The following is a 13,710-nucleotide window of genomic DNA, read 5'->3' as shown; positions in this document are numbered from 1 at the left end:
TTAGCAGATCTGATCATGTTTTACTCCCACCTACAAGCCCAGGATCGACAACAGCAGCTCCCTTATTCAAGCCCACATACTTGGGGGCTTTGCCCCCTACTCTCTTCGCTTGCTCACCCCCACTCGGGGGAGTGCTTCACGCTCGCCACTTCGTGTCTCTGCCACTCGCATTGTGAAGGGTGGGGCTGAACGCACGCTAAGGAGATGTGAATGGATCAGCTGCTGCTACCGAGCTGTGTGATCTGCATGTCGCGCTGCTCATCGATCATTTAAAAGCCTGAACAGCAGCTGTCCTTTTGTCTCACTTCCTTGTGTCGTGGGGTTGTGGGACATTAAAGTATCTCTGAGAAATTGTTTGTAAGTAGGGCATTATGTGCAAATATATATATATATATATATATATATATATATATATATATATATATCGGTCCCAAAACAAACGAGTGAAACCTCTTATATAAATTTCAAAGGAGTAACAACCATCCAACCAACCATCCAAGTGGTAGGTGAGGCGACAACAGTTTTTTTGGCGAACAAACTTTCAGTTGTGTGTGGTAGGTGAGGCGACGATGATTTTTAGAATTTTTGTTTTTTTTTTTAAATAAAATTATCATAATTTGTCACTCCATCGTTATGTCACTCCAATAAAATGTCACTCCTTTAATACGGTATTTATGTTACTCCTATGAAGTGTCACTCCTTCGATACAGACCCAGATACGGTGGAACCTCGGTTCACGACCATAATTCTTTCCAAAACTCTGGTCGTAAACCGATTTGGTCGTGACCCGAAGCAATTTCCCCCATAGGATTGTATGTAAATACAATTAATCTGTTAAAGACCGTACGAACTGTATGTAAATATATATTTTTTTTTCGTTTTTAAGCACAAATATAGTTAATTATACCATAGAATGCACAGGGTAATAATAAACTAAATGTAAAAACATTGAATAACACTGAGAAAGCCTTGAACAACAGAGAAAACTAACACTGCAATAGTTTGTCCTATAGCGCTAAGAACCGCTCGCTAAAAACACTTTTTTTAATGAGTTTTAAGCACAGGTAAAAAAAATGAACATTTGAAAAATCCAGAATTTAATAAGCCACAAAGAAAAGTAACATTGCAACAATGCACGCTACGAACCGATTGCTGTAAAGAGAAATGAAAACAAAAACAAGCCCAGTGCATTCTTTAACTGCATTCTCTACCTTAGATAGATAGATAGGTAGATACTTTATTAATCCCAAGGGGAAATTCACAATGTGTCCAACTCTCTCTTGTGTGTGCGTGTGTCTCTCTCGCATGCCTGTGTGTGTGTCTCTCTCCCACGCCTGTGTGTGTGTGTCTCTCTCCCACGCCTGTGTGTGTGTGTGTCTCTCTCTGGTGTGCGTGTGTGTGTCTCTTTCGTGCGCCTGTGTGTGTGTGTGTGTGTCGAGCTCTCTCGCTGCACAGGAAATACACAGGGAGAGACTGAACACATACAAACCAAAAGGGAAACTGGCTTGTTCGTATACCGAGTGTGTGGTCGTGAACAGAGGCAAAAGTTTGGCAAACTTTTAGGTCATAAACCGATTTGTACGTGAACCAAGACGTTCGTGAATCGAGGTTCCATTGTATATATATAAAATATATAAATAAAAAATAATAAAACGTGTGTATACATATATGTGTATATATATATTTTTTTTTGTTTCTTGGTGCTTCTGTAAAGTTTTAGCTTCTCCTTGGGGAAAAAATAAAAGTCTATCTATCTGCCTATACAATGAAAAATATTAGAGTGAACGTGTAAGTTAAAATCAATTAATTTGCCCTGCTTTGGACACCTTGAACAACCCATATTCAGTATATGGAGAGTATACCCAGCATGTAAGTGGTTCCAAAAAATGTGGGGCATCTGACTTAAAAGTGGGCTAAAGTGGCAAAAAACAAAGGAATGGCTCAAAACGTGCCAGGTGTGTAGTTAATATAAACTGGCAGCGCTAACAAATGCCCCTTTGGATATGAGGAAGCTGCTTGTGGTCCTGTAAATATAAGAAGAGTCCCTTGGAGGGAGGCTCTTTAAGAATGTCAGCAAAAGAACAGTGAAATAAAGGACAAACAAGGACCCACCCAGATTTCCCCAATCCACTGATGACAGTTTGGTTGTTTTTCTCTGGTAAAATCTCTTACAGGCATCCAACCCTTTAAAGAAATAGGTCTGCAGGGCTGCCAAAAGGTAGTATGTTATATGATTCCATGTGAGAAAGCTTCTGATGACTTCTGGTAGGTTGGTAGAGACCAATGTGAAAGTCACACAGCACCTGTCAATATTCAAAAAGGTGCTGCAAGACGACACTAAAAAGTAACTTATTTAGGAACCAAGATAGGACAAAATAAATGCTTTAATCAAATTTCTCAAACTCTGAAACTCAAGAACAGCCACCAAGAAGTCCCAAAAACTTGTCACAAAAGTGTAAAAAATTAATAAAAGAATACAACTCACCATACCAGATTGTGTGATTTTATTCTTGGTTTTAACTTATTTTATTGGATCTATTTGTTGATTTTTATCATTCATATTGCACTGTTTTATTGGATTATTTATTGGAGAAAACTTTGAAGTACAGCACTTTTTGAACAGTTACTTTGATTGTTTGAATAAACGCACTACGCACTTCTTACACCAATAACTGTTGCTGTGCCCTGATTTTCCCTAATCCCAAGTTTCTCAAGCAGTGGGTCACGAATTGATATTCTTTTAAATAGAAAGAAGGTCATGAGTGCATTTCGGAAAGTCAGCACTCTTACGGTTGTTCTCAAATCACCAAGGGGAGCGTCCCCCTCCTGTTCTGACCGTCATAGTTGAATAATCAAAGGGGGTGGCCCACTGCTCTGACAATGAATCACTAAGGGGAACTTGAGCCCCACCCCTCTCTGAAGATCACACATGAAGCACCCAAAAGGGAAAAATCAGATGATCACATTTAGATCACCAAGGGGGTACCCCAGAGGGTGCAGGGGAAAATGTGGGTCGAAACTCCAAAAAGGATGTGACAAGCGGCACTATTCCATCCTTAGTTATTACTGTCAATGTCCCAGGAGACGGAAGAGGCCCGTGGCTGCAGGTATCCGGGGCATTGCACCATTCCAAGATATTTCTTGTGTGACTGCTGGAACAAATAATTTGCTATCTTGCATTCAGAGGTGGGTACCACATTTTCAGAGTGCTAATTCGTATTAGCACAGGTAGGAGAACTCATATGTAGGATTAGCTGCTTTAATGCTTTTACCTACAATGTTTATTACTTTTTTCCTTGTGTTATTCCACTTTATGGTATATAATTTATTTATGGATTGGAATGTAACGATTTCTTTGGTTGTGTCATTTTATTGCACTTATACCACTGTCTGGTCTAAGTTTCATGTGCATAGCTGAATTGGAATAATGTGTACAAGAAAACTGCTGACATGTTGAACATTTATTTCCCCACGATATATCATGCCAGTTTAGTTTTGGGATTTTTTATTCAAAGGTAAGCGGTGGTCAGAATCCCGCTCTTCACTGAGTGACTTCTGGCATGGCACACTGGTAAGTCTGACAGATGTCCGTATGCACTGATGATCTCTCTTTCCCTAGCAAACCTGGTGCTCACTGATCCCCATAGGGTTCTCACTGCCTTAATCTGCTGCGAAGTGAAAAAGCCACTTGATGTGGAGGGCGCAGGTGAAGAGAGTCTTCCCTCAATCACAGCTTCTTTGCTCTCACAAATCAAGACAGCAGTGCTTCAAAAAAAAAAAAAGGGTGCCATCTTTCAGGTAATTCTCTAATCCCGTGTAAAACGCTGGCTAATCCCTCTCTTGAGACCCCCACTCCGCCTGTGCCGATACTACTGATACAGTGACCCCCTTCTGCTCGTCTCCCAGAAGGATGATCTCCAGTTTGGACCGTTTTTCTCTCAAAACCCCTGACATGAAAAGATTTAATTAAGATACGGGGCTGCAGCAATAATTAATTCTGCTGCTCCCGGGGCTGGTGGCTCACCGTTGAGATGCAGTAAAAGTTGAATTCATTATCAAGCATTATTTCTGAGCCTGCTCAATGAGCAAAGCAAGTTCAAACACCCCCAACCCCACTGGCAAAAAGAGAGAGAAAAAAAAAAGATTCACCTGAATCGCTCCACAAACAAGACAAACTACACTGTGCCAATCTAAATTGCTTTTCAATCTTAATGTAAATTGTACCCCAGGTATATTGAAACCCAGATAAGATCAAATCTGTAACGCACATAAATTGAGGTCAGCAGTTAAGCTAGGAGGCAAGCAAAAGGCTTCCGCTTTCTGAATTTCCATTTCCATTTCAAAAGAGTGGAAACACCTGATTTTATTAGATATTTATTTGCTAAAAGGCCGATGCACAATTGCACGTTCTATAAAGACTAATTAGGGAGTGCGCCGCAATTATTATGAAGGAAAATGCTATGTTTCTAATAAGACTATTCAAAATGAGTCTTTTCTGCGATGCAAATCTTTCAGTTTCATGGGGCTTTTTTTCCCCTTACAAATGTCCTCGTTTTAAATAGCAGCGCTTTTCACACTCTCGATGCTTTCTCTCTCTCTCTTTTTTCTAAGAACAGGCTATAATTACCACGACTGGTAAGATATTGAAATTAAACGCCAGCAGGAAGCTTAATTAACCCATATTTTCTTTCTCTCTTGTCAGATTTGGCTTCTTGATTAAACACAACTTATAATACAATATCGGCTTTTTTGTGCTCCACCCTTCAGGCATCTAATAAGGGGGATAACATGAAATCTGCAGCGAGTCCCTGTGAGGTCTTCCAAGTGAACACAGGCCAACAAGTTGAAGGGTGGGAAAGAAGATCTACCGTAAAGCTTTGCAGAGGGGAGATCTGACCGATAAATCATTGGAGATGACGTTCCTAACCTACATGACATATATGTTAGGCGGTATGTAAGGAAAGCTAGGAAAATTATCAATGACTCCAGTCAACCAAGACATGAACTGTTCTCACCATTAACTTCAGGCAGACAATACCATAGCATCAGGTCCCGGACCAGCAGGCTCCAGAACAGCCTCTTCCATCAACTGTTAAGAGCTGAACTCTGTACAGTGACTGGTACTAACCGTTAACAACACCCCATCCCATAACGCACATATCCATGTTGCTGATATATAATGTACACATTCCATTACACCACATCTTTTTTGTGTTGTCATTATGTATTGTATAGAGTATAAATTTAAGCATGTCTAAGTGCTGTAATGTGGTTATTTTTGCAGTGTGTGATCGGTGACTTCATATTTAAATGTATTATTTTCAGTATACTCAATTGTGTTAATATTGCTCTACTACACAATTTTTTTCATTTACTTGTACATTCATGTTAAGTGATATGGCAATTAAAGTGACTTAACTTGACTTGAAGAGCAGTCAGTAAGAAGCAGTGGTCACTGAGAAGAGGCCTGTTCAGAGTCAAATACCCAGGACACCAAGAAAGGAGAAGGAGCACAAGGGATGAAGCTTTAGCTAGGTCAGGCTGTAACCAAGCAGCACTGTATATATTACTAAACATAGTGCATAGGTCTAAATGCACTTATTCAGACTCTGGGTTTGTGGACAAAGTATACTCTAGCGGTCCAGGGCATGACACATTCAGTCACACATACTCACTCAAACTGGGCCAAACAACCCATCGGCCACCTAATTGGAATGTAGCAGTTCAAGTTCAGGTGGTTATTTCTGAAATTTCAAAGAGAGGTAATTGCACTAATGGATCATTGTCCTGTAAGTGGTGAGGTGACATGTACTGTGGCATTTTGTATAGCACGTGCAAGTAAAAAAATCACCCTGTACATGTGACAATAATGACCCTATAAATACTTACATAGACACAAAGGGAAAAGCAGAGATTTGAACCCTGGAGTTATGACATAGTAGCGCTAAGTACTCCCACCTAAGTGCAATGCATTACATCTCAGGAGCAAGTCCACCTGTGGCAAGGAAAGATGTAAAGATTTGTGTGTGGTAGTCATGTGAGAAATATGATGGTCATATTGACAATTGACAATTGACAATATGATGGTCAAAACCTTTGCCTTGTCACTTAACTTTCTGGCACTAATGAATACTACTTTGGATATCACTGTCTGCAGAAGAATTTGCATCATTTCTAGGGACATAAATGACAAATAATTTACATGCCACTAAGAAGCTTGCATGGTTGGGAATTTTGGGAAGTAGCTGCTGTAAAACCAGCACACTGCAAAAAATTGCCTTTTTTATGTTGTATATGAATAATTGTATTTTATTTTTACATAGTTTCAGTTACTTTTACAATTATGTTCCGTCTCTTTAAATGTTTTGCTGTTCCATGTTCTTTGGGGTGGAGCCCCAACAGGTGAGACAATCCTGATATTGGCTATTTAAATTGACTGAAAAGGCTCAGGAGCAGGACTCATTCATGTTTGGTGGACTTACTGTAAGCAATGTTATTGATGTATGGATCTACTGTTTTTTTTGCTTTTTAATTGGGAGTTGTTTGCTTAGGAATCCATTTAAGGCAACTACATTTTGCCTCTTTTTTACTCTTTTGTGATTTTCTATTTATTTTGATATTGTTATAATAAATCATTATTTTTATTTAATGGCAAGTTTCTTTCTTGCCATTTCTGTGCATAAGCCAGAGGTTGTCATTGATCTTGAGCAGGCTTTTGCTTTATTTTTGTGACATTTGGAGTTGTTTCCTCAGCTCCCCATTTTTGGGCCTACTCCAGTTGAAGACCAGCAGGTTCACTTTGGGGTCGGGCTGAAGTCAAAGTTGCTTCTGCTGAGCGCACCAGGTAAGATTTTGGCCTGTTCTCTAGCTCCTTTTGGAAGCCTCACATATTTTGCTTTGGAAGAAACTCTTACTTCATTACAGTTATGTTTTGTTTTTTCTATACTTTCATTTTATTTTTTCTGTAGTCATCTCCATTTTGTGGACATATTGCGTAGATGCCATATGTTGATAAGGGGTATGCTTCCCAAAGTCGTGCCATGTGATGTCACCTCTGTGACACTTTATAATGCAGTGCCACATGCTGTACAGTAAAACATTTCTAAGACTTTACTTTAACAGTTTTCTGGTTTTTGACTTTGTGTCCTGATACTTTTGACTTTACATTTTTGCTACTCTTAGTTTTGACCTTCACTTTGTCAATATGACCCTTGCCCTGGGTAGCAGAAGAGGCCACTTGTTATAAAGTACATTTGGTTTATATTTTTATGACCTTGCTCTTACGTTTCTCTGATCTTTTTCATACATTTTGAAGTGTGTTATTTTCAGTTTTAATAATAATTTCTTGAAATGTTAAAGTCATTGTATTATTTTTGTATCATTCCCAGGCACCATTTTGTTTAGAATGGGTGCCTTCATTTTGCTGAGTGGTTGCTACATGGTTGCTAGGGAAGCCACAAGCCATGATGTCACCATGAAGTCACTAGTGGTACAAGTTAAAGTTTGTTGCAAAGCACTTCTGATGTCCAAGATTAACTTAAGATTTTGCATGAAAATGTGTAGTTTTTCTTTGGAAAATAACCTTATAGACCATTCTAACTTCAATTTAAGGGTTTGTTTTTGGCTTTGACTACTGAGCTTTTTGGTCTTCCGGCACTGACTTGTGTGACCCCTTACTATTTATTTCTGCTCTCTCCCAGTTACATCAGAACACTAATGGGTTTCTCTTTATATTTTCTTATGCTTTTAAAGTCATAGATTTAATTTTTGACATTATTTTTTTACATTCTTCTTTAACTTTTTGTGCATTTTGGCTACCCTCTTGTATTTTAATAATTATCGCTACTTTGGAAATCTGTTGTTAGAACAGCACCTTGTGTTTCTAGCTGCATGTAATTAGAACTCATGACACATGGTAACCGTCATGATGGGTTAAAAGTCATAATTCAAAGATTCACCTTTTTCTACACTGCTTAAAACTTTTCTCATTTGATTTTTTTTTTGTTTTGACCTTTTTAGCTAACATCTTTATGTATAACTTTTGTCTCAAATCTTGGCAAGATCATAACTTTTGATTTCTTGGTTTTGACTTTTTTTCCTGCCCCACGTCTATCTCCCGGTACTCACAAAAATGACTTGTTGGCACACTGGTAAATAATACACTGGGATAAGAGAAGGAACAAGCTCCCATTGTAAGGGTTGATGGAATACAGGGAATGAAGTGGTTCATCTGTATGGTTAAGCCTGATACATGAAGTAATGGTGGTGCTGCTAAAGTAGTTACTGCAATCCATACAGCAAAATGGCCTGGTCTCAAAGGACACAGGGATATAAGACATAAAGTGGCTCAGATGTGATGGGCACTGTGATACAGAGTGTTTGCTTGAATATGGGGAGTTAAATAGTGCTGACATGGTGGTCCACTTGAATACAGGGAGTTAAGTAGTACTGAAATATGGAAGGAATAACAGAAAAGTCACCCTCCACAGAAAAGACACCACACTAAAAGACTTGACTCCTGACATTAACAGCTTTAAGACAGCACCACCAACCACCACTGGACCACGGGCTATATGATAAAAGGCAAAGTTAACAGTTTCCAACCACCCAGCCCGCTCATAAAGATATCTCAATTGGTCAAGAGACGTTGAGCTCCAGGTCAGATGTGCTGAAAATATGAACCCCCAGATCAGGCTAACTTTAGTGTTCTACCTCCCATCGTCTCTACCCACCGCTCCATTTGACTGGAGTCTTTATGAAGACATTGTTTGCTAAGGAAGCAATGATATTCAAAATCTTTATGTAATGGAAATCAGCAATGTCTTGTAAGTTAGAAAACCAGAATGGTTGAAAACTCACAGCAAGCATAACTGCAGGTGTCTAAATTCGATCACGGGGCCTGGCATATGCTGCTAATTAGCCATTTTCCTTCTGTCGTAATTAGTACCTAACGGGTAAAACATTTTTAAAAAAACATTGCTAATTGAAACCTTTCTTCCTCTTCAGTGATATTTTTAATACATCAAAGAGTTCAATAAACACTGCATAGTGCTCAAAGCCTGAGCCTGTCTTCGGAGTCTCGCAATGACATCTCAAACATCCGAATCACTGAATTTTGACTCAAGTGGAGCAGGAAGGTAAAAAAGGTGTAGGGAGTCCTCAGTATGAATTAAACAATGGAGATTTTTCCTTGACATCATTTAGATTCTAATTTCCGCAACTCAGCCCGCGAGTAAGTGAGAAAGGAAGGAACTTAGAAAGAAAGAAAGAAAAAAACCACACACTACAAAGCGCCTTGAGAACCTAAATGCAGATCAATCTGTTCTGCTCCTAACGTGACCCCCTTCCTTGCTGGAAGGTAGCTAAAACTTCAAAAGCCTCGTAAATATTTATAAACACGTCAGAAAAACAGATGTTATTATCTGCCATGGACTTAACAGTTCTGTGGTTTGCCAACAGTTTCGTTTCCTTTTCGTTTAATGAGTTTGCCTGAAATATACAGCTAATTCGGCTGCTGGTGGCTCACAGACACACACAAACGCACACACATATGCTAAACAGAGTGATATTATGGAGGATGTTGAGTATAAAGACTATAGAACTCTCTCAGGGGCATGGATAGGGAAAACATTAGCATGTTTTTGAAATGTTACAGATGAAAAAGACAGCAACATAGCAAAAATCGGGGAACTCCAAAACGTATTTCTCACAGCCGCTCTCTCATATGGCAGTCCTCTTTATTAGTTGGGTTGCACTGTGGGCGACAGCATGTGATATCCATCCTCCTTCAGTTTGTTCCTCAAATGACAAGGCCTAAGTTTTTTTCTCTCAATTGACTCATCTGAACTCTAGGCTTCAACAAACTGTTATTACTCCTTGTGCATTTTCAGTGGGAGCTACTACAAGCATGCCATGTTACTAAAGAGATGACATCTCCAAAGTCTTATGTGTAACCCACATGCCAATCTCCATCATCCTTATTTAGGAAGAGAACTGTTGAAATGACACCATAGCCAAAACCCAAAGACTCAGTCTGAACATCACTAGCTGTAATTTGAGGTTCATATATTGGTTACTAGAGAGTAAATACACAACATAATGCAGTGAAATGAAACTCACCTGACATGTCTATTGTCTAAATGAAAAACACACACATTAGTGTGTGCCGTTAGCAAAGCTTGCCATCTTTCGTACACTCGCCTATTTAAAATGTGTTCTTTTCATATTATGCATCACCGTACATTCTTTTAAATTATTTCTCCAGTTAATCGACAATGTCCGTGTTGCTCCTAGAGTTGTGTTTGATTAAAACAACCAAATATAAAAAGCAGTGGTGCAGATTCACAATTGTTGTCAACGTTCCATGACTTCTTCGCTTAGAAAAAATGTTTCTGCTGCAATGAAACATCCACAACATTTCCACGAGGTGTTTATTGATATGTTTAGTTCACTTGAATGCATGCAGTGCAAGCTGCAATCAAACTAACTGGAAACTGAAACAAAGTAACAAATCACCTCTAGACTAGGAGTGTGAAAACATCCGACTATCCAGAAATGTAAACCAAAGTCATAAATGAAACAGATAATGCGCCTAGTGGGAAACTCAAAAGAGTCCTTTAGCTTCTTCCAGTGCTAAGGGAGATGATAAAATGGAGGAAAGAGCAGGGACGAAGTCAGGGACAGGCAGAATATCAGACAGGAAGAAGTCAAAAGTACTGATCATCAAATGCCCAAAACACTGAAATAGAAACCCAAGTCAACAGACAGCAAGCATAAAGGCCCTTACACTATCTGGATTTGTGTTCCCCTAAATAAACTGTTTCTGTAGAGAGAATCCAAAACACCAATGTATGTGTCACCATACCATCCCCTTTAAAAGTGTTGCTTGATTCTGTCACTTGTAACTATGCTGGCATTCACGTGGTAGGCAATGGCTAGAGTGTTTAAACAAAAAGATTGCAAGCAACAAGCACAAAAATGCCAGTGTGACGAGTTTTTTTTTTTTTTAACAATAAACAAGTGCAAGAAAAACGAATTAATATACAAATGTGCAAAATTGAGAGTCAAAGCCATAAATCATGACAGCTATATGAGTGAGCTTTGACACCACAGGACGTCTGATTATTCAGATCATGTGGGTTGTGAACAGGACTGATGAGTCTAGTGATTAAACGTAGAGCGCTGATGTATTTAGCAGGGCGCTGTGTGCAATAATATACTTAGTGTGATGGTTGCATAAGTTGCTGTCATGAAAAATGTGCTCACTTCTAAATTGGACATTTTTAATGAGTTACTTGGGGTACATTCACTGGAACTGAAATAGCCAATGGCCATATTGGTGCCAGGCAATGACCTTGTAAAGACTCAAGACATAAGGTGTGCTTCCTTAGAAGTAGAAGCAAAATGAGTCCTTGTAATAAAACAGCTTTAACAGAGTCAGGCAAGTACGCATCTTAGCACAAAAACAAAAATACGGCCATGTTATGACATTTCAGCTTCCAAAACTCCAACTCGTTTGTTTGTAATGTTCCTTAACCTTTTAGCATTTGTTTATTCTGCTTTCCCTGAGAAGCCACCTCTGCTCTTTTAAACTTCCTGGTTCCCATTGCACATCTTCCCTACCTGACTTTATTTCAGGTTCTACCCCGTGGATTTCCTGCAGCAAACTAAATCATCATCATGTTCCTTCAAAGTATAATTCAGTGTGAAAATCACTATATTACTTGAATTACTTGTTAGTGATTTATCCATCAAGTTTGAGGTCACAAATCTCAACGCTATGGTTCTGCACAAAGTGATGATACCACTAAACCAGAAATGAAGTTTACAAAACCACATGAAATTTAAACAAACAAATGTGGCACCATGAAGAGCAATAACACTTTCAGAAAGCGTGGGTCACTCTTCTCTCGCCATTATATTGAGCACAATGAATACGTCCATTAGAAAGGAATCAGAACTTCAATGCCACCTTTTTACTTCAGGCTGAAATAGCACAGTGCTATCGACTTCCAGGTTCTGTAGTACAATGACCTTTCTGTTCTCCGCCAAACATTTTCTCAAAAGTTGGTAATGATATTGTTGACATTAAAACTACAAAATAACTTTAGGGGGAAAAAGATGAAAGGCCATGCAGCTCACTTACCATCCGGTGGCTGAGTTGGTGGGAAATGAACAGGTTTATCTGGAAGGAGAAAAGAAAAACAAAAATGAAGTTGTCATCTTAAATTCAGCTAAAACCATGACAGCATGGTAGAGGAGGATGGGGGGGTTAAACTCAGTGGCAGCATTTGGTCACAGACAGAGACTGTATGAGCAGCACTGGGGCTACATTGCTGACGCCCTGCCGACTGCACCCTTGACCAGTTTCAATTATTGAGCCTATAGAGTAGAACATTGTGGGCTCATCATAGCATGCAGTCAACTAGGATGAGTTGTTTCTCAGGATATCTGGATGAAATATTAATTCTAAGTTTACATTTGTGATGGTACTGCACTCTGTCATTGTACTTTGAAAATGAGTTATCATTCAACCAGGAGATCTGAACTCTGCACACTGTGACATTAAAACTGCTGCACTCTGATGTCATAGGCTGAGTGGCATGAGAATCAGCATAAGAGATCAGCTAGTGCTGGAGGTAATTACACCATATTGTCTACTATTGTTGTCTACTATATCTGGTCACCTCAGCTGCTTTCCCAAGGCACGTTGTCTATATGACAATGAGCAGAGCAGACCAAGTACGTCATTTCCCAGCAGGCCTTGCTTTTTACAGGTAGTGATGAGTGAAATGATTTGTGCAAAACTGAATTTGCAGTGAAACTCAGTGTAGGTAGTTTCTCCAAAATGACAATTGCTATCCCAAGGAAAAGCCACCACCCCAGAGCCCTATCAAAAATGTATTCAGACTATTCAGCATATACTCAGGTAGGAATCTTTACAAATAAAATGTGACACCTGGAGTGTTTTCTTCCTTTTGGAAATGGCTAATGGTATTGGCTACCCAGATCTATATGCCACCAGTGGCTCATAAGTTGCAACATCAGGGGCTCGATCAACAAAGAACAAGAAACATAAGAACATTTAAGGGAATGGAACATAATTACATACTTCACAACAAATGCTTAAAAATGAGACAAAAAATAAAATTAATAAAACAACAATAAAACATGAACACACATTATTCCATAACACCTGGACCTTCATCAGCCTGCTCAGGTAAGGCTCACCCCAAGTTGGCCAGCACCAACTACTACGTGCAGGCTGCGGCCCACACGGGCCTAAAAATGGAGCAGTCTTTAGAAGGTCAAGATCCATCCATCCATTTTCCAAACCCGCTGAATCCGAACACAGGGTCACGGGTCTGCTGGAGCCAATCCCAGCCAACACAGGGCACAAGGCAGGAACCAATTCTGGGCAGGGTGCCGGCCCACCGTAGGACACACACAAACACACCCACACACCAAGCACACACCAGGGACAATTTAGAATCGTCAATCCACCTAACCGGCATGTCTTTGGACTGTGGGAGGAAACCGGAACACCAGGAGGAAACCCACACAGACGCGGGGAGAACATGCAAACTCCACGGAAGGAGGACCACTGCGCCACCATGCCGCCCAGAAGGTCAAGATATACTTTAAAAATTCAAAATTAACAAAAATGCAGTTCAAGAAGGGGGAACTGTCAAGGCTTTTGCTTGAACAGAT

The 13,710-nt window shown here is 39.6% G+C and overlaps 1 protein-coding gene across 11 annotated transcripts in view; it reads right to left on the bottom strand.

Moving 5' to 3' along the window:
* Window positions 1-13,710, bottom strand: part of agrn (agrin) — a 501,409-nt gene that overhangs the window by 242,602 nt on the left and 245,097 nt on the right. For all 11 annotated transcript variants that reach the window (XM_039755568.1, XM_039755567.1, XM_039755573.1 and 8 more), the window contains one exon: window positions 12,146-12,184. In XM_039755568.1, coding sequence (XP_039611502.1) covers window positions 12,146-12,184 — 39 coding nt within the window. The remainder of the gene's footprint in view (window positions 1-12,145; window positions 12,185-13,710) is intronic.

The sequence above is a fragment of the Polypterus senegalus genome, chromosome 6 (assembly GCF_016835505.1).
Source record: "Polypterus senegalus isolate Bchr_013 chromosome 6, ASM1683550v1, whole genome shotgun sequence".
NCBI lineage: Eukaryota > Metazoa > Chordata > Cladistia > Polypteriformes > Polypteridae > Polypterus > Polypterus senegalus.
This window is presented reverse-complemented; position numbering and strand designations above follow the sequence as displayed.